The 27820-nt window shown below is 40.5% G+C and overlaps 1 protein-coding gene across 1 annotated transcript in view; it reads left to right on the top strand.

Annotated features, from left to right (window-relative positions):
- The window catches only part of MGAT5 (alpha-1,6-mannosylglycoprotein 6-beta-N-acetylglucosaminyltransferase), a gene marked incomplete at both ends in the record, with an annotated part of 224113 nt that overhangs the window by 90737 nt on the left and 105556 nt on the right, over positions 1 to 27820 (top strand). The window contains 4 exons of the mRNA XM_082659049.1: positions 1422 to 1583; positions 4959 to 5128; positions 8744 to 8878; positions 24294 to 24427. Of these exons, the coding sequence (XP_082515175.1) occupies positions 1422 to 1583; positions 4959 to 5128; positions 8744 to 8878; positions 24294 to 24427 (601 nt within the window). The remainder of the gene's footprint in view (positions 1 to 1421; positions 1584 to 4958; positions 5129 to 8743; positions 8879 to 24293; positions 24428 to 27820) is intronic.

Raw genomic sequence — 27820 nt, 5'->3', positions numbered from 1 at the left:
ATGGGAAAGGTAGGTAGGGGCTGGAAAAGCTTTGTATTAAAAGCTCAAGTCTTTATTCTTCACCCCAGGGATCAGCTAATTTTTTTCTGTGACAGGCCAGATACTAAATATTTTCATCTTTGCAGGCCAGATCTCTGTTGCAACTACTCAGTTCTGACCGGTGGCACAGGGCAGCCGTAGGCAATGTGTAAATGAGTGGGCGTGACTGTGTTCTGATAAAACTTTACATAGCGAGGGGGATTTGGTCCAAGAGCCAGAGTTTGCCGAGCCTCGCTTAGACCATGGCATTCTTGGGAAACTGTTGAGTCAAGGACATGGTCAGATGAGTGTTGGAGTGAACTATGGTAACTGCTGAAAGATGGATTTAGTGAATGTTTTATTTAGATGTTATATGAAAAAAATACTAGTGTTATTATTTTTCTCTGTTATTTCAATTGCTGGTTGCATCCAGCCATCTTAGAAAAATAGTCTTCCTGACTTTTAAGTTATTTTGGCTTGAATTTTTTTTTTTTTAATTTTTGACTGTGTTGGGTCTTTGCTGCTGCACGTGGGCTTTCTCTAGTTGCAGTGAGCGGGGGCGACTCTTCGTTGTGGTGCACGGGCTTCTCGTTGCGGTGGCTTCTCTTGTTGCGGAGCATGGGCTGTAGGTGTGTGGGCTTCAGTAGCTGTGGCTCACGGGCTCTAGAGCGCAGGCTCAGTAGTTGTGGCTTGCGGGCTCTAGAACACAGGCTCAGTAGTTATGGCACACGGGCTTAGTTGCTCCCAGACCGGGGCTCGAACCCGTGTCCCCTGCATTGGCAGGCGGATTCTTAACCACTGCACCACCAGGGAAGCCCTTTTGGCTTGAATTTGAAATTTTATTCAGTTACTGTAGGAAAATGGTATTCCTGGCTTTTAAATTCCTTAGAAAATAATAAACTTCTGTTTGTTTGGATTGGGACAAAACTAGAGGATGAGCATTTATTTCCCTACTTAACTTTGTGGACAGAATGAGGCTTTTTGGCAGCCTACACAATGGCAGGTAGCCTGTTAATAATTGACTTCAGTTTTCCCAGGAGTCTGCTACCCTGCAGTAGATCAAGGGGCCAGTAAATTCGGGTGCAGAGAATTTCAAGGTGTATCAAGCACATTCCCTGTAAAATATGCATTTTTGACGTAGCTCAGGGCTTTGCAAGTCTGTGCTGCCTTTCTCCACTTCTGATTTTTTAATGATGTCCCTTATAGCAGCGCAGCAGTCAAGAGGCCTTTGCCTCAATTTGCAGTCCTGGGCGCTTCAAGCAAAGCTATTCAGCAGACCAGGCTTTTGAAGCCCTGTGTTTAATTGACAGTCTCTTTCAAGTTTTCAAATGTCACATCATGAAAACCATTATGCTTTTGGACCTCTTATCTTCTACTCATTTTTATTAAATTTCTGTTTCTAGGCAGAGATTCGTACGGATTTTAATATTCTCTACAGTATGATGAAAAAGCATGAAGAATTCCGATGGATGAGGCTACGGATCCGGCGAATGGCTGATGCGTGGATCCAGGCAATCAGGTCCTTGGCAGAGAAGCAGAATCTTGAAAAGAGAAAGCGGAAGAAAGTGAGTTTCTGATTAATTCACTTCAGTTGGGTGCCAGTTTTCTTGAAAATTTGATTTTTGTGAAGACAGGCTAAGAGAAATGTCATGTCTCAAATGATATTCCCTCAGGGTGAATCTGTGCAGTCTCTTCTTGTACAGCCATTGTTTGGGGCTGTCGTTTTCCCCGGTTACAGTAATTATACTTAGCAGGAACTGGTACACATGTTTCTTGGGTGAAGCCAGGCAGAATATCTGCTTGTAAGATTTTGCTATGAACCCTCTGACTCTGTGTCAGTGGCATCAGGAAATGTAATTCTCTGCTCTTTACCCGAATACAATCTGGAAGAACTTCCTGTTGACATCATCATGACAATTTCATATTCTTGGTATGTGTCAGCTCTGGGATTTGGGCAACTAACTGGTGAGTTTCATTGCTGTTCTGTTTGGTGGTGCTTCTGCTTATGTTCCTATTAGTTATACATCAAGTGGCCATGACGTTAGATGAACTATTCTGATGAAGAATAAACGAGAAAAGTAAACAATCTGTTCCCATATCTAAAAATAAATGAAAAATGAGTTTAGTATTCCTAATTTGACTAATTTGATACCTTTGGGGCAAAAATACAGATACACGTGCAGAACCCCAAGTCACAGTTTAATGAGTCAGTTTTGCTTAGATCCCTTGAGTTTATGAGACAGCAGGACCAGACATCCTGGCATTAAAGAGTCCTCCAGGAAAGAGTATGTGGTCACAGATCCAGGTGGGCTATGAAAAGAAAGAGTAATTTCTATATAATCCTCTGCAGTTATCTCCAGGATATATTGTTATGTGAAGACATGGTAGGTGGAGAATAGTGAACATTATTTTTAAAAGGAAGAAGGAATTTATCTATATATCTGTATCTACACCTACATATGTACCTATAGATATATACATATGCACACACATATATACACATATATAATGTATACATGATATACATATATGCTTCTTGCTCAGATTTTTTAAATGGAATAGCAAAGCATGCAATTAACAATAAAGGAGATGGATGGTGGTAATGGTTGCACGACAGTGTGAGTGTACTTAATGCCACTGAACTGTACACTTAAAAATGGTTAAAATGGTAAAGCTTATGTATGTTTTACCACAATAAAAAGATGTCTAATAAGGGGAGTCAGAGGGGGTAGTGTGGAGGCAACAAGTATAGAAACTAGACTTCTCTGAATATATCTTGCTTTGTAGATTTGACACTGGAATCATTTTACTTAAGTGTAAAACAATTTAATTACAAAACAAAATCATAAGGAAAAAATAAAGCAAATGAACTGACCACGTGTCCTCTTTTACTTTTACTTTACACAGAGAAGGGCTGTTCTTAGTGACTTCAGAGCACAGTACTTTGAACGTTTCTGATGGGATATCACACATGATAAAAAAAAAACTGCAAAAATATCTTAAAACAATTTTTCTAATCCTGTAAGAGGTGGTGGTGTTGATATTCTCCTTCCGAATCCATTATGTGTCTTGGAATAAAGCAAATTAGCAATTGTGTTAGTGTCCTGGAGAAGTGGAATTTTCAGTGTGGGAGAGAGAAAGGAAGTAACAGATGTGAGATGGATAATGTTATAAAAATTGATAAAGCTCCTGTAATCCTGGGTTTGAATTGGAAAAACCAGTGTGAACTCATGATTATTTTTATCCTTGAGGAAAAATAAATTTTCTAGCTATGTCCACTGAAAAGGCCTGTAAACAGTGATCATCTAGAGTATGCTAGGCACCAGACTTTGATCTTTAAATACCATTTTCACTAAATGGCCTAAAAGGTTCTTGGAAAAATGGCTGATTAAGGCCTGAGACAGACATTGTACCAGATGAGCTTGGAACGCCTTGTCGTGTCAGAGAGCAAAGAAACTATTGAAGACTACTGGGTTTTGTCAAAGAACTTAGAAGCCAACTTTAATAGTCTCCCATTGCCCAAGATGGTACAATTTGGTAATGAGTAAGAATAATAACTGCAGTTATTGAAACACATCAAATATACTTATATTCATGATTTTATAATGAGATATATATATATTTAAAATCCTCATTGGTCATCATTAGAGTACGCTAAAGATCAAATTAGTTATTTTGAAAACTGTCAAGTAAAAAATCAAGTATTTGCCAGGTTTTTTCTATGTAAGCTGTCCTTCGTGAGGGGTAGTTTCTCTTTATAGAAGTATTGCAGCTAATAAATGCAGGAGGAATGATAGAATATCACCATTTGCAACCCCTAATGGATTATTGCATCTGGCTAGTGATCATCAGTAGCTGCTAACATCACAAAACAGAAACACCCAGATTTCGTTCTCACCACTGGAAGTACACGTCACCACCTGCGAAGTAGTATTGCCCCAAAAATCAAATACAAATTTGATCATGGCTGCAGATCTGATTACTAATTTACCATAAACACAGGGGACAGAAGAATCTGTTACACAGTCAGCAAAATCTAGAGTGTGAGAGGCTCTATTGGAAATGCAACCCAATTTCTTTGACAAATAAATTACCAGCCTCTATCCCCCAAAAAAAGGATAATCGGGCACCACTGTAGGTTAAGGAAGAGATGTATGAGGCATTACAATTTGTGCACTTTATTTGACTTGACTCAACCAACTGCTCTTGAAAAAAATAAGTGACAATTGAGCAAGTGTATAGACTAACTGGATATTGGGTAATACTAAGGATTTAATAGCTATGTCAGGGGCGTTGGGTGATGTTACGGTTATGTTTTTTAAGTGAAAGTTTGTTTCTTTTAGAAATGCCAACTGAACTATTTACAGGTGAAAGGTTGGGCTGTCTAGGATTTGCTGCAAGATAAGCTAGAGGGGTTGGGAGAAAATGAGGGATGTACATTAAATAAGACTTGTCAGGAGTTAATCATTGTTGAAGTTAATAATTGTTGACTACAGTGGAATTGACTATATTGTCATGTCAGCTTTTGTTAGTGTTTGAAATTTTCTGTGTTAAAAGCTTAAACGTATTCCAGCTGTGGGAAAAAAGCCCAATATAGTTAAAAGATATTTTATCGTCCTGCTTGATTCCCCTTTGGTTCCGATTTTCCAAATGTACCCCACTTTTGGAAAACAGGATTATCTGTCCCTACCTCATACTCATACCAAATGCAGTAATGACTTTATTCCTCTAAAACAACAATGAAAAATCATTTCCTTCCGTTCTCTGTACCTTCTAGAAAAATGGTTTACCCCATGTGGAGATTTCATTAGAACGTAAACATGACTTTGGAATTGGTGGTGGCTTTTGGGTAGGTTACTGTGGAGTTTGTACTTTGTCTGACGGGAATCAGTATGTGCCTCTTCTTCTTTTTTTTTTTTTTTCTTTTTTTGTTTTTTCAGGTCCTTGTTCACCTGGGCCTCCTGACTAAGGAATCTGGATTTAAGATTGCAGAGACAGCTTTCAGTGGTGGCCCTCTTGGTGAATTAGTTCAGTGGAGTGATTTAATTACATCTCTGTACTTACTGGGCCATGACATTAGGATTTCAGCTTCACTGGCGGAGCTCAAGGAGTAAGGAGATTATTTTTCAATTTTAAAATCAGAATACAAAAAAGAAATTGTAAACTCTTAAAGCCCTCTCTTGGTGTGTAATTTCTTGTGGAGGAAAATGAAAGTGATAATTCATGAAACAGGAGATAAGAAGATTATTTTCAGAAGCTAAATACATACACTGTGAAAAGGCTAATATGTTTTCATTGTAGCTGCAGGCTCCAGAGGCTTGATAAATGAATGCCAGAAAATTCAAACTAAGGAACTTATTCTTTGCTGTTACAGGTGCTTCCAGCATCTGCAGCAGGCAACATTATTGACTTTCCTAATTCCCTGTCTCTTGCTGAAACTCATACTCTTCCCCACTCAACAGCAAGCTTTCTAAATCTTCAAACGGGGCAGGTTCCTGTTTGCAATTTAATTTGGATAGAATGAGTTTCTCGAAAGCCCTGATCCAATCCTATTTCAGTTAGCCCACTTTCAACTCTGCCTGGGTTTTTTGATTTCACTGAAATGTGCTTCTAGCTCAAGCCCTCTCTTAATCCCTTTTAGATTGACACGACTGGCTAAGCAGAAATGCTTAGAGCCCTTTCCCTCCTTTTTGGATAACTGCCCATGGAGACTCTCTGCCCAACAGCCAAGTTAACATCTAGCAATATGTCAACTGTTCCAAGAGAAATGGCTTGAAGGAACATTCTAGAAATGGAAGAGGTGTTAAGACAATGTATGTCTCACCCTGCTCCTACTTTATTGTCTAAAACATTGATGCCCAGAGAGGTCACTTGTGTTAAGTCTGAGGTCCACAACGGATTAGTTGCAGTATCGGGATGAAAGCAGTAATATCCGTAAAATAACGTCAGCTCTCTTTTTGTTAAATGATTTCCATACACTGAAACCACGAGCCGGGCTTTAGTTACAGTGGTAGTATCAACAGTTACGACAACCATAACAGTGATGATGCCTATTAAGAGCTAACATTTGGGGGTTTTCCCTGGTGGTCCAGTGGGTAAGATTCCACGCTTCCAACGCAGGGGACCCGGCTTCCATCCGTGGTCGGGGAACTAGAACCCTCATGCATGCCGTAACTAAGAGTCTGCATGCCGCAACTAAGGATCCTGCATGCTTCAACAAAGATCCCGTGTGCTGCAACTAAGACCCGCAGCAGCCAAAATAAATAAATATTAAAAAAAAAAAGCTAACATTTGTTGAGCGCTTCCCATGCACCAGTTACTAAGTGTTTTACATGTTTTATGTTTTTTAGTCCTTAGTGCAAACCTGGAAGTAGGCACTGTTGCTTTCTGCATTTTAAAGATGAGGAAACTGAGATTCAGACCAAAAAAGATTTCCTCAAAGTCCCATGGAGAGTACGTGGAAGAGCCAGGATTTGAGCCCTCTGTCTGTCTGACCTCAAAGACTGTGCTCTTGACCACCAGACCACAGTGCTCCGTTCAGAACTCGATAAACCTGAGGTCTTCTGAGCCCTTCACCACTTTTGTCCCTTTAACAGCTGCCTCCTGTTGCCTTCCTCCCGCTTCTTTTAAAACACACTGGGGAACACAACGTACGAAGTGGGTGCCTTCATACGTTGAGCGTTCATTCCTTCTGCGCTCTCTGTGGGCTGCTTCTTGGTATGGGACATACAGAGATGACCAGTGTGTGGCCAAGGAGATGCCAACCTTTTGATAATTACCACTGATACGTTGCACAATATTGACACTAATTGCAATGTGATTAATTCTAATTGAGGTGAGGCTGCTCAGCGCAGGGAGTGCAGAATCTGTGAATATTGCTCACCACTGTGTATTGAGCACCTAGAACAGTGCCTGGCACACAGTGGGTGCCCATAACTATTTACTGAACAAATGAGTGAAAGGATGAATGAATGAGTCGGGGGTAAAGAAATGGAGTACAGTGGGAGCTCTGGGGATAGGCGCTCCCCAGGGAGCTCCAAAAAGGCATATTAGGGATCTACCAGGCAGAGACTCAATTTGCTGGTCAAGAAGATTATGGAGGTCTTTAGGCCCTGGTGACAGGGCCAGATGTGTTTTATTTGAGTAGATACTTGTAGAAGCAGCATGGAGCAGTGGTTCCCAAACATGCCTGCACATTAGAATCCCCTGGGGATCTTTTTAGGCTCCCTAAGCCCAGACCATATCCCAGACTAACTAAATGACAACCTATGGGGGTAGGACTCAGGCATAAGTATCTGTTGATGCTTCCAGGTAATTCCAAAGTGCAGGCAGGTTTGGGAACCACTGAATACAGGGTGGACCAGGAGTCAGCGACGATGGCTGAGCAGGACAAATGCAGTCCTGTGCGTTTTTTGCTAATCAAGTATCCCGGGCCCAAAGCCACACCCGTGGCTGCTTTCCTTCTCCAAGAGCAGAGCTGAATAGCTGTGACGGAGAATGTGTGGCCTGCAGAGATGCAAGTGTTTACTACCTGGGCCTTTACAGAAAACATTTTCAAATCGTTGGGAAGAAATTGGTTCTATGGAACCTACCTCTTTCAGAAACCCAGTGGAGAAAAGGGTGCCTGGGGCAGTGTCAGTATGGAGCTCTAGGGCAGAGCCCTATTGATGACTCTTGCCCTTTGGAGTAGGGTGTCCATAATCTGGTGAAGGACTGTTACGGGGTGTGAGCAGGGATACAAAGGCCAATGATGACTGATTTCTGGGTGAATGGCAGTATGGGTAGCACTTATTTGCCCCACCCATGTGAAATTGATGTACGATCAAGCATGTTGTCTCAGTGCAAGGGTGGGTTTGTATGGGTGGGTGGATGGAAGGAAGGATAATGAAAACTTATAAACTATAGTGCCAGTTCTGTGATACATTCTAGTCAGAAGGAAAAATTAGACATAAAAGAAATTTGCAAACAGTACAGGACAGTACAGAAAGAAGTTTATATTGTAGAGGCTAGAAATGGAAGACATTTAGGAGGTCAGTAAGGGCTGTATGAGAAGAACAGTCTCTGGGAGAAACTAATAGGTACTGAGTATCTAGTATACATAGGTACTTTCCACTGAATACCTAATTTAACTACCTGAAGAATTCCTGAGAGGTTGCTGTCCTACCGTCTTCTCTGTATCCAATCCTGTTTTGTGTGTGTGTGTGTGTGTGTGAGGAAAGATTCAGAGAAGTTAAGTTACTTTCTAAGATCTCACAGCTGCTAGACAGTGGAGTGTGATTTAATTAGTCTGGGATATGGTCTGGGCTTGGGAAGTTGGAAAAGATCCCCAGGTGATTCTAATGTGCAGGCATGTTTGGGACCCACTGCTTCATGCTGCTTCTACAATGATCTGTTTAAATAAAACACATCTGGCCCTGTCACCAGTACTTAAAGACCTCCCTAATCTTCTTGACCAGCAAATTAAATGGAGACAGATTGAGACCCAGATCTCCCTTGGTTTCCAAGGCTGTGTTTGTATACAACCATTTGCTTTTGCAAGAGTCAGAATTGAGGCTTTGGATGGACGTGATGAGTGGGCAGAACTTGGTTAGGCAGCTGACTGGGAAGGGCCATGCCATCCTCCCTGATAAGGATTCTTGGGATGTTTATTTACCTATTAAAGTTGCTAAGTGCAGTACCTTGCAGTAAATTGTATTTTTTTTCCCCTCTCCTGTCCTTTCTCTAGAATAATGAAGAAGGTTGTAGGAAACCGATCTGGCTGCCCAACTGTAGGAGACAGAATTGTTGAGCTCATTTATATTGATATTGTAGGACTCGCTCAATTCAAGAAAACTCTTGGACCATCCTGGGTTCATTACCAGTAAGTGCTACGTACTGTTCTTAAGTTTTTAGAGCTTTTTATTTCTTTAACAAGGGTTACATGGTTGCTGGTAGAAAAAGCTTATCAAATATTATCTTTTTTTTAGTAATTGTCTCTATTTTTAACATCTTTATTGGAGTATAATTGCTTTACAACAGTGTATTAGTTTCTGCTGTATAACAAAGTGAAAGAGCTATACATATACATATATCTCCATATCTCCTCCCTCTTGTGTCTCCCTCCCACCCTCCCTGTCCCACCCCTCTAGGTGGTCACAAAGCACGGAGCTGATCCCCCTGTGCTGTGCGGCTGCTTCCCTGTATAGAGTGTTTCTCATTCCTAATTGAAGTTCAGATTCTCCTCGGTGCCTTTTGACTTTCAAGTGCTATTCATTATTTTCATTGATTTCTTTTAAAAATAGAAAACATGTATCCAACCTCCTTTTTACCTTCCCTAACACTTAGCTTGCCTCTGTCAGTCTGTCTACACTAATCTCATCTGTTTAATCAAATAATGATTTTGATAAGCTATGGACAGGGTCATTTCTTGTGTTCCTTAGGTTTGAGTTGATGACTTATTTCTCTGTCCCTTTCCCCCATCGGTATTCTTGTCATCCTTAGAAGAGAAATCTGGGCGTAACTTGTCTGAATGCTGGGGTCTTGTACTTTTAAAGATAAGCCTCATGCTTAGTATCACCAGAGTGCATGTGTTACTGTGTGTACAGTTTTTATTAGTAGAAGATCTCACTGTTTCCCTCTTGTGGGTTTGAGACCATGGTTTAGTATTTGAAACAATTTTACATGGACCAACATTTGAAACAATTTTACAAGCATGACACTAAATAACATTGAATTATATAATGAAGTTTTTAAATTTTTTCAATTTCCTTTCAATCTTTCTAAAAAAGGCTTCGTTTGATACTACTGTATCTCCAACACTACTTTTAACACTTGCATGAGAGTAGCTGTAAGTCTCAATGTTCAGCAGGCAAAAAAAATACCTAGTTTGAGTTTAGTAATTCTTATTAAAGAAGAGTAATATGGAGGATTGATCAAGATGGCCCAGTAGGACGATGTGGGACTCGCCTCCCCCTATGTACACATCCAGAATACATCTAACTGTGGAACAATTCTCATTGAAAACCAACTGGAAGCTGGCAGAAAGACTCCTGTACAACCAAGACTGTAAGAAAGATTCACATGTAATCGGGTAGGAAGGGAAGAAAAGGGATCAGGTAGGGACCCCTGGGAGGGGACTCAGAGGAAAAGGGAGATTGCATAAGTGGAGACCTGCCCTGGGAAGTGAGCGGTGAGAGCCACAGATTGGGCACCTGAGTCGTGGAGTTATACACAGGGGAAACAAGCCCCCTTTTTAGGTTGGAGGACCACTGGCACCAACAGGAGAGCTGTGGAAGGCCTAGACCCTGCTTGTGTGGAGCATGTGTGCCCTGGCTTGCTCCTGAGGCAGGGCAGAGAGGACGGACAGAGGTTTCTTGCAGCTGCCTCAGCACGTGCCAGCCCTAGCCCAGCAAATGCTCTAGCCCCACTTACTCCATGTCACAAGATGGCACTGGAGCTGGGGTGGCCACACGAGAGAGAAGACTGTGTGACACAGAGGCGACCTGGTCCCAGGATGGAGCCTGGGCAGTGAGGGAGGCGGTGGCCATTGTTGGCGCTTACTCAAGCAGTGCATCAGAAGCAGCCCAGACCTCTGACGGCGGCCACTCAACCACAACTCACCCTCCAGTACGTGCTGAGAGGTCACGCAGGCTCCACCTGCCAAGGGTGCCGCAGCAAGGCAGGGGTGGAGGAGATTGGGGGCAATGAATGACTGTGAGGGGCAAAAGGGTACTTGGACCCAAGGCTGCATCTGAGCAGAGCGAGGGAAACAATTGTTGGTGCCTGTACAGACAGTGCACTGGAGACAGCTCAGATCTCTGTGGTCAAGCTACACAAGCTGAGAGCCTGCATCCTCTGTCCTTGCTTCAGCACTCCCTCGTCCTCTGGGGTAAGGGTCCCAGTGCTGGGAGAAGGGAAAGCACACACTTAAAGGAACAGAGCCAGCTCGGGCCTGAACCTCAGGGCTTCTACTTCAGCACCTTGGCATCAGACTCCACCCCTGATAGGGAGGTGATGGCCACCGAGCAGAGAGGAAGCCCCACCTCACACCCGCCTTCAGCTCTGGCCCCTTCATCTCCAGCCCCACCCATACCAAGGTGATAGCTGCTAGCACACCCTGAGGAAAGGGTGACTTGCATTCACATCAAATCCAGCTCTCCCGCCAAAGGCACTGGGCACACGCACCCTGTATAGGGGTACTCCCATGTAAGAACACCCCTTCAAGACTGCAGTAGGTCACTTTTTCACCTAAATTCATAGAGGCAGAGAAAGTTTAGCAAAATGAAAAGGCAGAGGAACTGGTCTCAATCGAAAGAACAGGAGAAAACCCCTGAAAAAATAATGAAACAGAAATAAACAAATTACTGCATAAAGAAATCAAAGCATTGGTAATAAGAATGTTAACTAAACTAGAGTAAAGAGTAGATGAACACAGTTAGAGTTTTAACCAGGAACTAGAAAGTATAAAAAAGACCCAACGAAAATGAAAAATTCAATAAGTGAAATGAAAAAAAAGACACACTAGAAGGGATGAATAATAGACTAAGTGAAATAGAAGTATACCTAACTCGTCTGGAAGATAGAATAATGGAAATTGCCCAATCAGAGCAGTAAAAAGAAAAACAAATTTTAAAAAATGAGAACAGTTTAAGGGATCTCTGGGATTACATTAAGTCTACCAACATTCACATTATAGGTGTCTGAGAGAGGGAGAGAAAAGGAAATCTAAAATGTATTTGAGGAGATTATGGCTGAAAGCATTCCAAATCTGAAGAAGGAAACAGATATCCATGTACAGGAAGCACAGAGGGTCCCAGTCAAGATGAACCCAAACAGACCCACATGAAGACATATCATAATTAAAATGATAAAAGTTAAAGAGAGAATTCTAAAGACAGCAAGAGAAAAATAAGGCATACAGTGGAACCCCATAAGGCTATCCGCTGATTTTTCTGCAGTAACTTTGCAAGCCAGAAGGGAGTGGCATGATATATTCAAAGTGCTGAAAGGGAAGAACCTGCAACCTAGGATATGCTACCCAACAAGATTATCACTTAGAATAGGAGCGATAAAGAACTCAGACAAGCAAAAACTAAGAGTTCATCAATACTGAACCAACCCTAAAAGAAATGTTAAAGGGTCTTCGCTAAGTGGAAAAGAAGTAAGAATCTATAGGAAAGGGAAAATCCCCCTGGGAAAGCCACATATATAGTAAGTACTGAAGATCAACCAGTTAAATAAGCCAGTATGAAGATTAAAAGACAAAAAAATTATAAAAGCAATAAGGGGAGAAGCATGAAGATTAAAATATGACATCAAAAACACAAAATGTGGCGAAGGAGTAAAAAATACAGATCCGTTAGAATGAGTTTGAACTTAAATGAATACCAATTTAAAACAAGTAGATATAGTTACAGTCAACGTAGAACCCCATGGTAATCACAAATCCAAAACCTACAATAGATACACAAAACATATAAAGAAAGGAACAGAAGCATACTACTAAAGAAAATCATCAAACCACAAGGGAAGAAACAAAAAGAAGAAGAAATGAACAGAGAACTACCAAAAAAAAAAAACCCAGAAAACAAGTAATAAAATGGCAGTAAGTACATATCTATCAATAATTACTTTAAATGTCATTGAACTAAATGCTCCAATCAAAACACATAGGGTGGCTGATTGGATTTAAAAAAGATCTGTCTAAATGCTGCCTACAAGATACTCACTTTAAAGCTAAAGACACACACAGACTGAAAGTTAGGGGATAGAAAAAGATATTTCATGCAAACAGAAATGGCAAGAAATTGGGATAGCAGTATTCATATCAGACAAAATAGACTTTTAAAACAAAGCCTATAATAAAAGACAAAGAAGAGCATTATATAACGATAAAGGGATCAATACAAGAAGAAGGTAGTACACCGGTTAACATGTATGCATCCAGTACAGGAGCACCCAAATACATAAAGCAAATACTAACGGACGTAAAGGGAGAAATTGACAATAATAGTAGGGGACTTTAACACCCCACTTACATCACTGGACAGATCATCCAGACCAAAAATCAGTAAGGCAACAGTGATCTTAAATGACACAATAGAGCAGTTGGGCTTAATAGATATCTACAGGTCATCACATCTGAAAACAGCAGAATGCACATTCTCTTCAAGTGTACATGGAACATCTCCAGGATAAATCACACGCTAGGCCACAAAACAAGTCTCAACAAGTTCAAGAGGATAGAAATTATATCAAGCATTTTTTCTGACCCCAACGGTATGAAACTAGAAATCAATTGCAGAAAGAAAAATGGGAAAAGAACAAACACATGCGACTAAACAACATGCCACTGAAAAAAGCAATGGATCAAAGAAAAAAAGAGGAAGTCAGAAAATACCTTGAGACAAACGAAAATGGAAATACAGTCTCTAAAATGTATGGGATGCAGCAAAAGCAGTTTAAAGAGGGAAGTTTATGGTGATATGAGCCTTCGTCAAGGAACAAGAAAATTCTCAAACAACCCCACTTACCACCTAAAAGAATTAGAAAAAGGAGAACAAAGCCCAGAGTCAGCAGAAGTTGGAAAATAATAAAGATCAGAGAGGAAATAAATAAAATAGAGACCAAAAAAATAGAAAAGATCAATGAAACCAAGAGCTAGTTGTTTGAAAAGTTAAATAAAATTGATAAACCTTTATCCAGGCTCACCAAGAAGAAAAGAGAGAGGACCCAAATAAACAAAAGAAGAAATGAAAGAGGAGGAATAACCAGTACAGCAGGGATCCAAAAAATCATAAGAGTACTATGAACAGTTAAATGCCAACAAAGTGAACAACCTGTAAGAAATGGACAAATTTCTAGAAACATACAACACGCCAAGACCGAATCAAGAAGAAACAGACCATTTGAACAGACCGATCTCTGGTAGTGAAATTGAATTTGTAAAACAAAGAAAAACTCCCAGCAAACAAAAGTCTAGGATTAGGCAGCCTCACAGGGGAATTCTACCAAACACGTAAAGAAAAACTAATACTTACCCTTCTCAAACTATTTCAAAAACAAAATTGAAGAGGAAGGAACACTCCCAAATTCATTCTATAATTCCACCATTACCCTGACACAAAAACCAGAAAAGACACTACAAAAAAAGATGATCACAGGCCAATACCTTTGATGAATATAGATGCAGAAATCCTCAACAGTATATTAGCAAACCAAATCCAACATTATATAAAAAGAATCATACACCATGATTAAGAGAGATTTATTCCAGGGACACAAGGATGGTTCAGTATTCACAAATCATTCAGTGTGATATATACCACATTAACAAACAAAAGGATAAAAATCACATGATCATCTCACTAGAAGTAGAAAAAGCAGTTGACAAAACGACATCCATTTATGGTAAAAACACTCATCAAATTGGTTATAGATGTAACATATCTCAGCATAATAAAGGCCATTTATGACAAACCCACAGCTAACATCATACTCAGTGTTGAAAAGGTGAAAGCTTTTCCTCTAAATTTAGGAACAAGACAAGGATGCCCCCTCTCGCCACTTCAATTTAACATAGTATTAGAAGTCCTAGCCACAATAGACAAAAAAAAAAAAAAAAGAAAAGAAAAGAAAAGAAAAGCATCCAAACTGGAAGGAAAAAGTAAAACTGTCACTATTTGCAGATGACATAATACTTTATGTAGAAAACCCTTAAGTCTCCACCAAAAAGCTATTAGAGCTAATAAATTCAGAGAAGTTTTAGGATATGATATCAATATACAGAAATCTGTTGCTTTTCTATACATTAATAATGAACTATCAGAAAGAGAAAGTAAAAAAACAATCCTGTTTAAAATCGCTTCAAAAAGTATAAAATTCCTGGGAATAAACTTAACCAAGGAGGTGAAAAACCTATACTCTGAAAACTGTAAAACATTGATGAAGGAAAATGAAGATGATACAAAGAAATGGAAAGATACCCTGCGCTCGTGGATTGGAAGAATTAATATTTTTAACATGGCCATGCCACTCAAAGCAATCTACAGATTTAATGTGATCCCTGTCAAAATGCCCGTAACATTTTTCACAGAACTAGAACAAATATTCCTAAAATTTATGTGGAACCACAGAAGAACCTGAATTGCCAAGCAGTCCAAGGAAAAAGAACAAAGCTGGAGGTATTTCGCTTCCTGACTTCATTCAGTCTATACCACGGGTCCCTGACCCCCAGGCTGCGGACCAGTCCTGGTCTGCAACCTGCTAGGAACCAGGCCACACAGCAGGAGGTGAGCGGCAGGCAGGTGAGTGAGTGAAGCTTCATCTGCCACTCCCATCACTCGCATTACAGCCTGAACTATCCCCATCCCTGATCCGTGAAAAAATTGTCTTCCATGAAACCGGTCCCTGGTGTCAGAAAGGTTGGGGACCGCTGGTCTATACTACAAAGCTTTAGTAACCCAAACAGCATGGTGGGAAAGTAAATGGGTATAGCTGCTATGAAAACAGTATGAAGGTTCCTCAAAAACCTAAAAAAGAGCTACCATATGACACAGCAATTCCACTGCTGTGGTGTATATCCAAAAAAGTTGAAAACACTATTTCAGAAAGACATGTGCACCCCAGTGTTCATATCAGCACTATTTTCAATAGCCAAGGTATGGAAACAACCTAAGGGTCCTTCAATAGACAAATTGATAAAGAAGAAGTGGCATATATATACAGTGGAATACTACTCAGTGATTAAAAAAAAAGAATGAAATTCTTCCATTTGCAGCAATATCCTAGAGGATATTATGCTTACTGAAGTAAGTCAGACAGAAAGACACATGTGGTATGATATCAGTTATATGCCAAATCTAAAAAATAAAATGAACGTATTCAGCAAAAGAGAAACAGACTCACAGATACAGAAAACAAACTAGTGGTTACCAGTGGGGCGAGGAAAGGGGCATGGGGCAAGATAGGGGTATTGTATTGAAATACAAATGACTATGTATAAAATAGATAAGCACAGGGAATTATTTTGTAGTAACTTTTAACGGAGTATAGTCAAAAATAATAATCACAAAAAAGGGGAAGAATAGTAATGTGCTTTTTTTGTGTCTTCCATTTATTACAGTTGATACTGTCTTTTATTTGTGGTCTATAAAATTTTCCAATGAATTTTAAAAGGTGAATACATTTAACTAAACATCATAATTGTTTTTGTTTTTGTTTTTGTTTTGCGGTACGCGGGCGTCTCATTGTTGTGGCCTCTCCCGTTGCGGAGCACAGGCTCCAGACGCGCAGGCTCAGTGGCCATGGCTCACAGGCCCAGCCGCTCTACAGCATGTGGGATCTTCCCGGACCGGGGCACGAACCCGTGTCCCCTGCATCGGCAGGCGGGCTCTCAACCACTGCGCCACCAGGGAAGCCCCATAATTATTTAATAGTGTCAATGGTCATGAATTTGGGTAAAAATCATGAAATTAGTACCAGCTTTACCAACTGGTAGTATGTATTGACCTACGTTTTGTTTTGAATCACCTTCCTAAGAGAGCACTCTGAAATCTTTCAGTTAGTAGAACTTGGAAGTCCCTTCATATGTTTCTTTTCTGTTGTTATTCTGTAAAGAGATGTTTTGATGTGTTCTTTAACTTAACCAATAAATGCATCTTTAATGGCCTGACCTAGGTTTCTCCATTTCAGGTTAGTTTATAGTTTAGTATTATTAACTTTAATGTCCAAGGTTATTCCAGATTGGAAGTCCTCTAGAATTGAAAGAAATGAAAATTCATAATATTGTTAAAATGACCATAATACCCAAAGCAATCTACAGATTTAATTTGATCCGTATGAAATTACCCATGACATTTTTCACATAACTAGAACAAACAATCCTAGAATTTATATGGAGCCATAAAAGACCCAGAATTGTCAAAGCAATCCTAAGGAAAGAGAACAAAGCAGGAGGCATAACCCTCCCAGACTTCAGACAATACTAGAAGGCTACAGTAATCAAAACAGCATGGTATTGGCACAGAAACAGACATATGGATCAGTGGAACAGAACAGAGAGCCCAGAAATAAACCCGCACACCTACGGTTAATTAATCTTCAACAAAGGAGGCAAGAATCTACAGTGGGGAAAAGACAGTCTCTTCAGCAAGTGGTGTTGGAAAAGTTGGACAGCTGCATGTAAATCAGTGAAGCTAGAACACACCCTCACACCATACACGAAAATAAACTCAAAGTGGCTTAAAGGCTTAAATATAAGGCATGATACCATTAAACTCCTGGAAGAGAACATAGGCAAAACATTCTCTGACATAAATCGTAGCAATGTTTTCTTGGGTCAGTCTCCCAAGGCAATAGAAATAAAAGCAAAAATAAACAAATGGGACCTAATTTAACTTATAAGCTTTTGCACAGCAAAGGAAACCATAAACAAAATGAAAAGACAACCTACAGACTGGGAGAAAATACTTGCAAATGGTGTGTTCAATAAGGGATTAATCTAACAACCCAATCAAAAAATGGGCAAAAGACCTGAATAGACATTTCTCCAAATAAGACATACAGATGGCCAGTAGGCACCTGAAAGGATGCTCAACATCACTAATTATTAGAGAAATGCAAATGAAAACAACAGTGAGGTACCACCTCACACCAGTAAGAATGGCCATCGTTAAAAAGTCTATTAAAAAAAAAAAAGTCTATAAATAACAAATGCTGGAGAGGGTGTGGAGAAAAGGGAACCTTCTTACACTGAGGGTGGGAATGTAATTTAGTGCAGCCACTATGGAGAACAGTATGGAGATTCCTCAGAAAACTAAAACTAGAGCTGCCACACAATCCGACAGTCCCACTCCTGGGCATGTATCTGGACAAAACTCAAATTCGAAAAGATACCTGCACCCCTATATTCATAGCAGCACTATTTACAATAGCCAAGACATGGAAACAACCTAAACGTCCATCGATGTATGAATGGATAAAGAAGATGTGGTATATATTTAAATGGAATATTACTCAGCCATGAAGAATGAAATACAGTAAGAAGAATGAAATACAGTAAGTCCACTACATACCAATGAGTTCCATTCCGAGAGTGCATTCATAAATCCAATTTGTTCATAAGTCCAGCAAAGTTAGCCTAGGTACCCAACTAACTCAATCGGCTATATAGTACTGTACTGTAATAGGTTTATAATATGTTCTCATCTCTGAAAGTTTGCAACTTGAAGGTTTGTATGTTGGGCACTTAATGGTAATGCATTTTGCAGCTATATGGATGGATCTAGAGATTATCATCAAAGCTAAGCAAAGTAAGTGAGAAAGAGAAAGACAAATACCGTATAATATCACTTATATGTGGAATCTAAAATATGACACGGGGGCTTCCCTGGTGGCACAGTGGTTAGGAATCCACCTGCCAATGCAGGGGACACGGGTTTGAGCCATGGTCCAGGAAGATCCCACATGCCACAGAGCAACTAAGCCCGTGTGCCACAACTACTGAGCCTGTGCTGTAGAGCCCGCAAGCCACAACTACTGAGCCGGCACGCCACAACTACTGAAGCCCGCATGCCTAGAGCCCATGCTCCGCAACAAGAGAAGCCACGACAATGAGAAGCCTGCACACCACAACAAAAAGTAGCCCCCGCTCGCCACAACTAGAGAAAGCCTGTGCACAGCAATGAAGATCCAACGCAGCCAAAAATAAGTTAATTTTTTAAAATAAGTAAATAAATTAAAATATGATACAAATGAACTTATCTACAAAACAGACTTACAGACATAGAGAACACACTTGTGGTTGCTGGGGATTGTGGGGGTGAGGGTGGGGGAGGGATGGACTGGGAGTTTGGGATGAGCAGATGCAAACTATTATATATAGAATGGATAAACCACAGGTCCTGTTTTGTAGCACAGGAAAGTATATTCAACATCCTGTAATAAACCATAATAGAAAAGAAAACAATGAAAATTCAAAATATTAAGAATCTTCTCAAAAACAGAGTTGGGGGAAACACCCATTGTTGTGGAATTTCTTTGCAGTGGCAGTGATTTTCTCACTGGGCAGTGAAATGGTCTTGGGCAGAGTGAAGGGATTCATTGAGAGGAGACTACCCACTTTTCATTGCCTTTTGGATACACAGGCAGACCTCAAAGATACTGAGGGTTTGACTCCAGGCCACTACAATAAAGCGAGTATCACAATAAAGTGAGTCACACGATATGTTTGGTTTCCCAGTGCACATGAAAGTTATGTTTATACTATACTATAGTCTATTGTGTGCGACAGCATTAGGTATTAAAAAAATACACACCTTTATTTATTTATTGGAACATAATTGCTTTACAATGTTGAGTTAGCTTCTGCTGTACAGTGAAGTGAATCAGCTATATGTATACCTGTATCCCCTCCCTCTTGGACCTCCCTCCCCCCCCCCCCACCCATCCCACCCATCTAGGTTGTCACACAGCACCGAGCTGAACTCCCTGTGCTATGCAGCATGTTCCCACTAGCTATCTGTTTTACACATGGTAGTGTATTTATGTCAAACCTAATCTCCCAATTCGTCCCACCCTCCCCTTCCCCCCATGTGTCCACAGGTCCGTTCTCTACGTCTACATCTCTATTCCTGCCCTACAAATAGGTTCATCTGTACCATTTTTCTAGGTTCCACATAGATGCGTTAATATATGATATTTGTTTTTCTCTTTCTGGCTTACTTCACTCTGTATGAAAGACTCTGGGTCCATCCACATCTCTACAAATGACCCAGTTTTGTTCCTTTTTATGGCTGAGTAATATTCCATTGTATAAAGGACACATACCCCAATGTACATACCTTAATTTTAAAAATCCTTTCACAGGTATGAAATGCACAGTGTGAGAATATAATCAATAATATTGTAATATCTTTGTGTGGTGACAGATGGTAACTAGACTTATCATGGTGATCGTTTTGTAATGTACAGAAATACGGAATCATTATACTACACACCAGGAACTGGCATAGTGCCATAGGTCAGTTATACTTCGAAAACAAAGACAAAGTCATGGACAAAGAGATCAGACTTGTGGTTACCAGAGGAAGGGGATGGGGGGAGGGGGAGTTGGGGGAGTGGTAGTCAAAAGGTATAAACTTGCAGCTCTAAGATAAGTAAGTACAACCCAAGAGCTCTTATCACAAGGAAAAAAAATTTTATTTTGTATCTCTACGATGATGGTTGTTCACTAAACTTGTGGTAGTCATTCCATGTTGTATATAAATCAAATCATTATGCTGTACACCTGAAACATATTCTGTGCTGTGTGTCAATTATATTTCAATATAAAACTGGAAAGGGAAAAAAAAGTTTATATACTTTATTGCTAAAAAATGCTACCCAACCTCCGACAAGGCAGGGTTGCCACAAACCTTTAATTCGTAAAAAGTGTAGTATGTGCAAAGTGCAAAAATGTGAAGCACAATAAAATGAGGTGTGTCTGCGGTTTCATAAAAAAGCAAGGTAAAAATCTGGGTTTGGTCCAGGATAGCACTCTACCTTCTGCATCAGGTGTTTTCCTGTTTTTTGGTTTGTTGCTTTTTTGAAATCTTCATGAATCATGGGCCGCCATAAATGTTCTCTGCTCTATGGGAGTAGCCATATTTCTTGTTGCTAATAGACCTTGTAAATAAGCAAACTTTTTTTTTCTTTTTAGCTACAGCACTGAAAAAAAGAAAGAGCTGTTTTTCTCTGGCGTTTTGTGACTGACAGGCATCTGATAAATGTGCAAAAGGAACTGAGCGTCCCTAGACTTACATATTCTCATGATTAAGCAGGGCTGTTTGGGTGGAAATATATTCTCAGTGGTAGCGTTTAGGTCAATTAAAAAGGATGATTTTATTATTAAAATGGTCACCATTGATTGGTATTTGGTTCTTGTTGGATGAAAAGGCATATTTTCTCTGAGGGGATTTTATGGAAGAGTGTTTTATCCCTCCTTTCTTTAATAAATCATCTGTGTTAATGATATTAGCTGGCAGGAGGTCTGTTAGGACTTCAGTGCTGCCGTCTTTGTGGTCTCAGGCAGCTAAGATCTCATCCAAAGGCCAAGCAGGTCCTCTAGAAAGTTTCTTGCCCATTTCTTTCCCTTTTAAAGATTAGAAATTGTCGGCGCTCTCTGTATTCATCTTGGGTGATGGAAGATGATAAGAATTCTATTAAATGTAAAGTTATCAGTTGGTTTTTTTATTTAGGAGCAAATCTGTGATTCCTGTTGATCTTGGAAAAATATTTATAAATTCTGTCCAATTTATATAGCGACCCAGGACATTCGATGAAACATTTATTAAATACCTACATGTGACTAGTATTCTGCTAGGTACTGCAAAACTCATATCCATTTTGCTTCATGTGAGGCCTTTGCTGAGCATGGACAACACACAGGAAAGTGAGATGCAAATAGTCCAAGATATACCGTGTTTTACATCAAACTCCAAATTAGGAAGTAGGTCCTGGCAAGGAGGTTGTGGGCGTCCATCTCGTAATAGTGTGGCTTAGTGCAGAGAGAATGTTCCAGGAATCCTCTGGCATTGCTGCAGCCAGCCCTGTGAGGAGGCCAGCTGCCTCGGGCCGCGAGGCAAATATCTTTTTAAGTCATCAGTCTGTTCTTGATGCTCCAGACACACAGAAGACATTAGAGGAACAGCATCAATACTACCGGCACACACCCAATTCCAAAACACACAGGTGTAGAAAGTGATTGAAGAGGGAAGACTATAATTGTTCAGCCTCCTCTGTCCTAGACAGAGATCAGTCTCCTGCCTTGGGTTTATAAGACAAACCCAGATAAGCTAAAAAAAAACCAGACAACTCCCAAACCAAAGCTTCAAGTATAAGCATGTAGAGTTATAAGTATCTCACGCATCCCATCATTCATTCTGTAGCCTTCCGTTGAGTAGAAGCCAGCCTCACGTAGCGTACATATAGGCCCCATGTAATAAAAGTCCAAGATTTCAGGAGTGAGGCTCCTGCCAGGCATCTTTCCTCATCAGGGTTTGTTTTAGTTATCCACATTTAAAATAACACCACTAAAACTCCAAGTTCAATATAGAGTCACAAGCTAGAGACGGTCAGTCAATGACAAACAAGTGGAGGTAGCCAGAGCCTTCAAGGCAAAGGTTTCTCTGATGAGGGTGGCCTGTTTCTCCCTGCTGTGCCTGCTCAGGGCGCTCTCACCTTGGAATCCCAGCTCTGGCCCTCTTGAGGGAGCTGAACCTTCCCCAGCCCCAGTTGTCAGTGTGAGTCCCTCCATCCCCTCCGCCCCTCTCCTGTAGTGACCTTGGCAAGCGTTGCCACCATCATCCCAGCTGTTTTCTTTTTTTTTTAATTGAAGTATAGTTGTTTTGCAGTGTTGTGTTAGTTTCAGGTGTACAGCAAAGCGATTCAGTTGTTTATACATATATATCTAGTCACTGTGAGGATCGAATGTTCCTTGAGAGCCACATGGGAATCCATAAGAAGGACACTGTTTCTGGGGTCGGTTTGTATTTAACTCTGTGGTCCTGGCCCGTGCTCCTTCCACCTTGCTTCCCCTCTCTCTTTTCTTCCTTGTCTAGACAAATAGTGCTGAGCTCTGATGTGAAAATCATCACACTAAAATGACAGTTTACTGTTGCTCTTCCTGGAAAATCCTATCTGGTGTTTGCATTCTTTTTTTCTGCAATATGCACTGATGTAAAAATAATTGGAAGATGGACTTCCTCCTAGTGGGGAAAGGAAGAAAGAAAGTGAATCAGATGCTTAAAAGTCATTGCCGTCATCTGATTCTAAAATGTGGGCTCTATCTTCATTTACTTGTATGCTTATTGGTCCAGTAAGAGCCATTCAGAATTATTCCTGATACATAACAACAGAAAATAGTGCTTTTTCATTGGCCAGTCATGAGTTAAATTTACATCAGTGTTTTGAGAATCAGTGATGAAATAAATGTAACCAAAATCAATAAATTCTGTTTTAGTATTGATTCCTTTCTTCCGATTGGTCATTCTTTATGCACTCCAAAACAGTGGTCAGGAGGCTTTTTCTGTAAAGAGCCAGATAGTAAATATTTTAGGCTTTGCTTGACCATGTGGTCTCTGTTGCAGCTACCAAGTCTACTGCTACTGTGTGAAATCAGTCATAGACGTACAGAAGCAACTAGGTTTGGCTAGTTCAAATAAAACTTTATTTTTGAACACTGAGAGTTGAATTCCGTATAATTTTCACATCACAAAATATTCTCCCTCTTTTTTTTCTAACCATTTAAAAATGTAAAGAACATTCTTAGCTAGAAGGCCGTACAAAAACAGGCGATAGACCAGGTTTGATTGATGCTGTGCTAAGGCTTTTGTGGAATAGCCAAACAAAACATTTTCAGTTTCACTTCTTTTTGAGCTCTGGGAGAAAATAATAATGCCCTCTTACTATCAAATACATAAAAATCACCACTGCCTGTTGAGTGAGATTCTAAGCTTTACCTAAAATCACGTACTGTAGTTAGTTGATGAAAATCTTGACTAGTTGTTGAAGGAGACAGGACATGCTATGTGCTCTAAGCAGAATAAGACCTCCGTCTCAGTCCGCCCAGGCTGCTGTACCAAATCATCACAGCCTGGGTGGCTTATAAGTAGCAGATATGTATTGCTTACATTTTGGGAGGCTGAAAGTCTGAGATCAGGGTGGCAGCATGGTCAGGTGAGGTCGCAGACTTCTCATGGTATCTTCGTACGGTGGAAGGCGCTAGGGAGTTCTGTGGAATTTCTTTTATAAAAGCACTGTTCCTATTTATGAGGTCTCCACCCTCATGACCGTATCACCTCCCAAAGGCCCATTTACTAACACCACCTCCTTAGGATTTCAGCATATGAATTTGGGGGGACATAGTAACCTCTAAAAATGGTAGTTCTGTATTTCTTCCACAGTTGTCCCTGAGGCACCACTGTATGCTCAGCCCAGGCTAGGGGTACAGCAGTGACCGTGGCGGTCTGCAGTTCCAGCTTTTGGGAGCTTTTTATTTCGCTGGTATTGGAGCATCTTCTGTGGTTAGGCAACTCATCTAGAGCAGATTGTACGAGCTTTGTGATGGCTCTGGCTCAGAAGCCACGTGTGGGGATGTTTTGTAGACATGCTAGTATAAAGCCTCCCAATTCCTGCCCAGTGGCCTTCAGTTTAAAGGATTTGTCCATCTTTGGTGGTCCCTGAGGGGGTAGAGCTTTTGTTTCTTTGACTCTGGGGTCAAGGTTGTAGTTTTACCCATGGCGTCTTTTATCTTTCAGGTGCATGCTGCGTGTCCTGGACTCATTCGGCACCGAACCAGAGTTCAACCACGCCAACTATGCCCAGCTGAAAGGCCACAAGACCCCCTGGGGCAAGTGGAATCTGAACCCGCAGCAGTTTTACACCATGTTCCGTGAGTAGTTGTGTCTCACCTCTACTTTCCAGAATGCTGCCAAAGACAAATGGGAAAAGAAATGAGGCCACCATGTGTTTTCAGTTGTGATTCCCGGAGCCCTTAGCTGTAGGAATGGGTGCTGTAGAACCTTTTTTCTTGGGAATAACTGGATTTTTTTTAAAAACCGGAATTGAAAGGCTATGTGAACATTTTGTAAAAAACCTTAGAAATGTTCTGGAGAAAAATATTCAATATGAGGTGTCACTGGAAACCATCTGGGAAAGGACTTTGGATGGACTTTGGCAGGCAGTAAACATGCTTCATGCGACACAGACACTGTTTAGGGTCCACTTGATATTCAAGAGGAATGAGGTCTTCCATGTGCGTACATTTTCCAAGTAATTAAATCTTCATTCTTTAAGCATCAACCTTTGTAAAGAAAAAAAAGTCAGTCTTTTCAAAATGGAACGATTTAAAACTCTTTCATACCTTACTGGCTTCTTAAACTTTGGGCCTAGGATGAAATCTCAACCTCTCTTGCTCACGTGGTGTCCATGTTGCCACGAGCAGTGATTATTTTGTAAAGTGTTGTAGTGGACAGGCTAAAAGTTGATGAACCTGCTGGCCCCAACTGTAGCCTTTCAGCAATTTTCTGTGTTCCTTTCCCACATTCACCATGTCTTGTTGCTGCCATCAGTCTACCTGCCCGTAGCTTCATTTCGTTTATAATTAGCTGAGGACTGTGAAGCCAAATACCGGATCCTGTAGTATTCATGCCAAAAATGAATTTATTGTTTAAGTCCATAGACCTTGGTGATTCCCCTTGTTGAGGTGAATTCCTGTTCTGGAAATGAAAGGTCCTCCGAGTTAAACAGTCCATTTGGACACTCAGAGTGCAGATTTCCATTTTCCTAAATTATCGGAATTATTTTAATCCAGAGATTTCCATCCTGGAATTAGGATCTGAGCTGCGAATCTGTTTCCTTCTTTAAAACCCAAGGCCCTCTGCCGTGCCTTTTCCCCATGTACTGACCCTTCCCCCTCACGTGCAGCCACCTGAAGGTGACCTTTTGTCGGATTCACTAAGTGCAGCAGCGAACACATTGGACTAATCCTTGGGTGTGAAGTATGAGAAGGAAGGATGAATTAAGAAGGGCTGTGGCAGATGGGGAAGTGATTTTGAAAATCGACTCATGTTTAAATGTTCATTTTAACTCAGAGCGGTGTTTGAGAGTGTTCTGTATGCATCGTAGACATTATTATTACCGCTCCTGGAGCTCTGTCATCCTATCGTAGCCTGTCACGGGGGCACGGTTCAGGGGACAAACTAATATAGGGCATGGTGGGTGACAGGTGGCTGGCAGCATGGTGAGACATGGCTAGAGTTACCTTTGGATCGACACTGCTGTGTAACTTTGAGGGCCTGGGATGAGGTGACACAAAATAACCTAAGAAGTGGCTTGTGTGTTACGTCACATACATAAAATGTTAGCTGTGTCCAAAATGGCCAACACTACTTAAATGACACGGTATATCTGTGCCCTCCGTGGGATGGTATTTCCCTATATCTGGGGCGTAGAAATAGGAGGCTTTTCCAGAAAGAAGTTCTCTTTTAGAATGTTGGAATTCAGAGTCCAAAAGAACTTATTTTTATTCTCCATGAATGGAGGATTTCAGCAGTGTTGGCTGATTGAATTGAAATCAATTCACTGCTTACAATATAACTAAAGATGGAAAAATAGATTAATTCTTGTTAACCTGGGAAAGGGATAGTTTCTTAACTGACTCAGAATTCAGCAGGAATCCGGGGTGGGGGTGGGGCGGGGGGCAAAACTGATACATTTGTCTGCCTAAAAAAAAACGAAACCTGTATGGCAAAATCAACAACACAGAAAAATAACACCATAGCAAATTGTGTTGCAGAGGATTAATATCACTAATGTATAAAGAGCTTCTAAAAATTGAGAGGAAAACATTCCACAATCCAGTAGGAAATGGGCAAAAGCAGTTCGGAGAAAAAAGAAATGTATTGCCCCCAATATATGAAAACATGTTAACCTCACTGATGATAAGAGAAATGCATTTTAAAACTGCACCAAGATCCCATGTCCCGCATATCAGATTGGCAAAAATCTGAAAGTTTGCTGACGCAGCTCTTCCTATGGTGAGACTTAGGGGAAGCAGTGGGAATGCAGCCCGCCTGGTACTTGCCCCTGTGCAAGGGGATTTGTCACTGTCTAGCATAGCTTCCTAGGCATTTTGACAAGGTCATATCTAGGAATCCATCCCAAAGATACGTGAGCAAAGGTCAGACATGGTATGTGTACAGTGTGTACAAGGCCATTTATTGTGGCACGATTTGTACTAGGAAAAGACTGGCAATAACCCAGAGGTTCCTAATAGGGGACTGAGTGAATAATATGGTCTGTTGATAGAGCGAAGTCATGTGTAACTGTGCAAAAGGGCCGAGGGAAGACTCCAGTCTCTGGAGGGAGATGTCTAGGATATATTAAGTGGTAAAAACCAAAGTGCAGGCAGGTATGTGGAGTCACCCCCTTCTATATAAGAAGGGTATGGTGGGAGGGAAGTGTGTGTACATGTATGAATGTGCTTGTGTTTTCAAAAGAAACAATGGAAGAATAACAAGCTAATAAAAATGATTACCACTGGAGGAGGGTTTGCAGGGATAGGAAATAAATGTCTCTTTTTTTAAATTGAAGTATAGTTTTACAATGTTGTATTAATTCCTGCTGTACAGCAAAGTGATTCAGTTATACATACAGATACATTCTTTTTTATATTCTTTCCCATATGGTTTATTACAGGATATTGAATATAGTTCCCTGTGCTAGATGTCTCTTAACGTACTTTATTTTGACTTTGGAACCATAGAAATGTTTTACATAATTTAAAAAGAAAAAAATTCACTAAAGATTGAAAAGAGATCAAAAAATGAAACAAGAAATCTGTATCAGGTTGGTGCTAATCTCTCACACAGATAAAATAATTATTTCAAGTGATTTTAAGCACAGTCTTTGGACCATACAGTTGTAGTAAGGAATACTTATATTGTTATTTGAAACTATTACAGTTATACTGTAGGAACTACAGTTTGCAGTATATAGGAAGAGGGGAGTGTATAAAGAATTTAAGTAAAGGTTGTATAATACTCAGCTTGAATAGGAAATATCACTATGAACGTATATTTTCTCTCTGAAAAGGAAATGTTTCCTAACTCTGTACTTTGAAAAGGATCAAAAGTAAAGACAATCCAGTGGCAGTGAGTATCCTTAACACTCAGATTGGGATTTCCTAAGGACCTTTCCCACTAAAGGATCCTCCTTCTAAGATAAATAGGTGATTCCAGGTCTAGGGCAGGAACCGATAAAGATGGGACATCTTTCACGTGGA

Source organism: Grampus griseus (assembly GCF_964374135.1).
Source record: "Grampus griseus genome assembly, chromosome: 7".
In the NCBI taxonomy this organism is placed as follows: Eukaryota; Metazoa; Chordata; class Mammalia; order Artiodactyla; family Delphinidae; genus Grampus; species Grampus griseus.
This window is presented reverse-complemented; position numbering and strand designations above follow the sequence as displayed.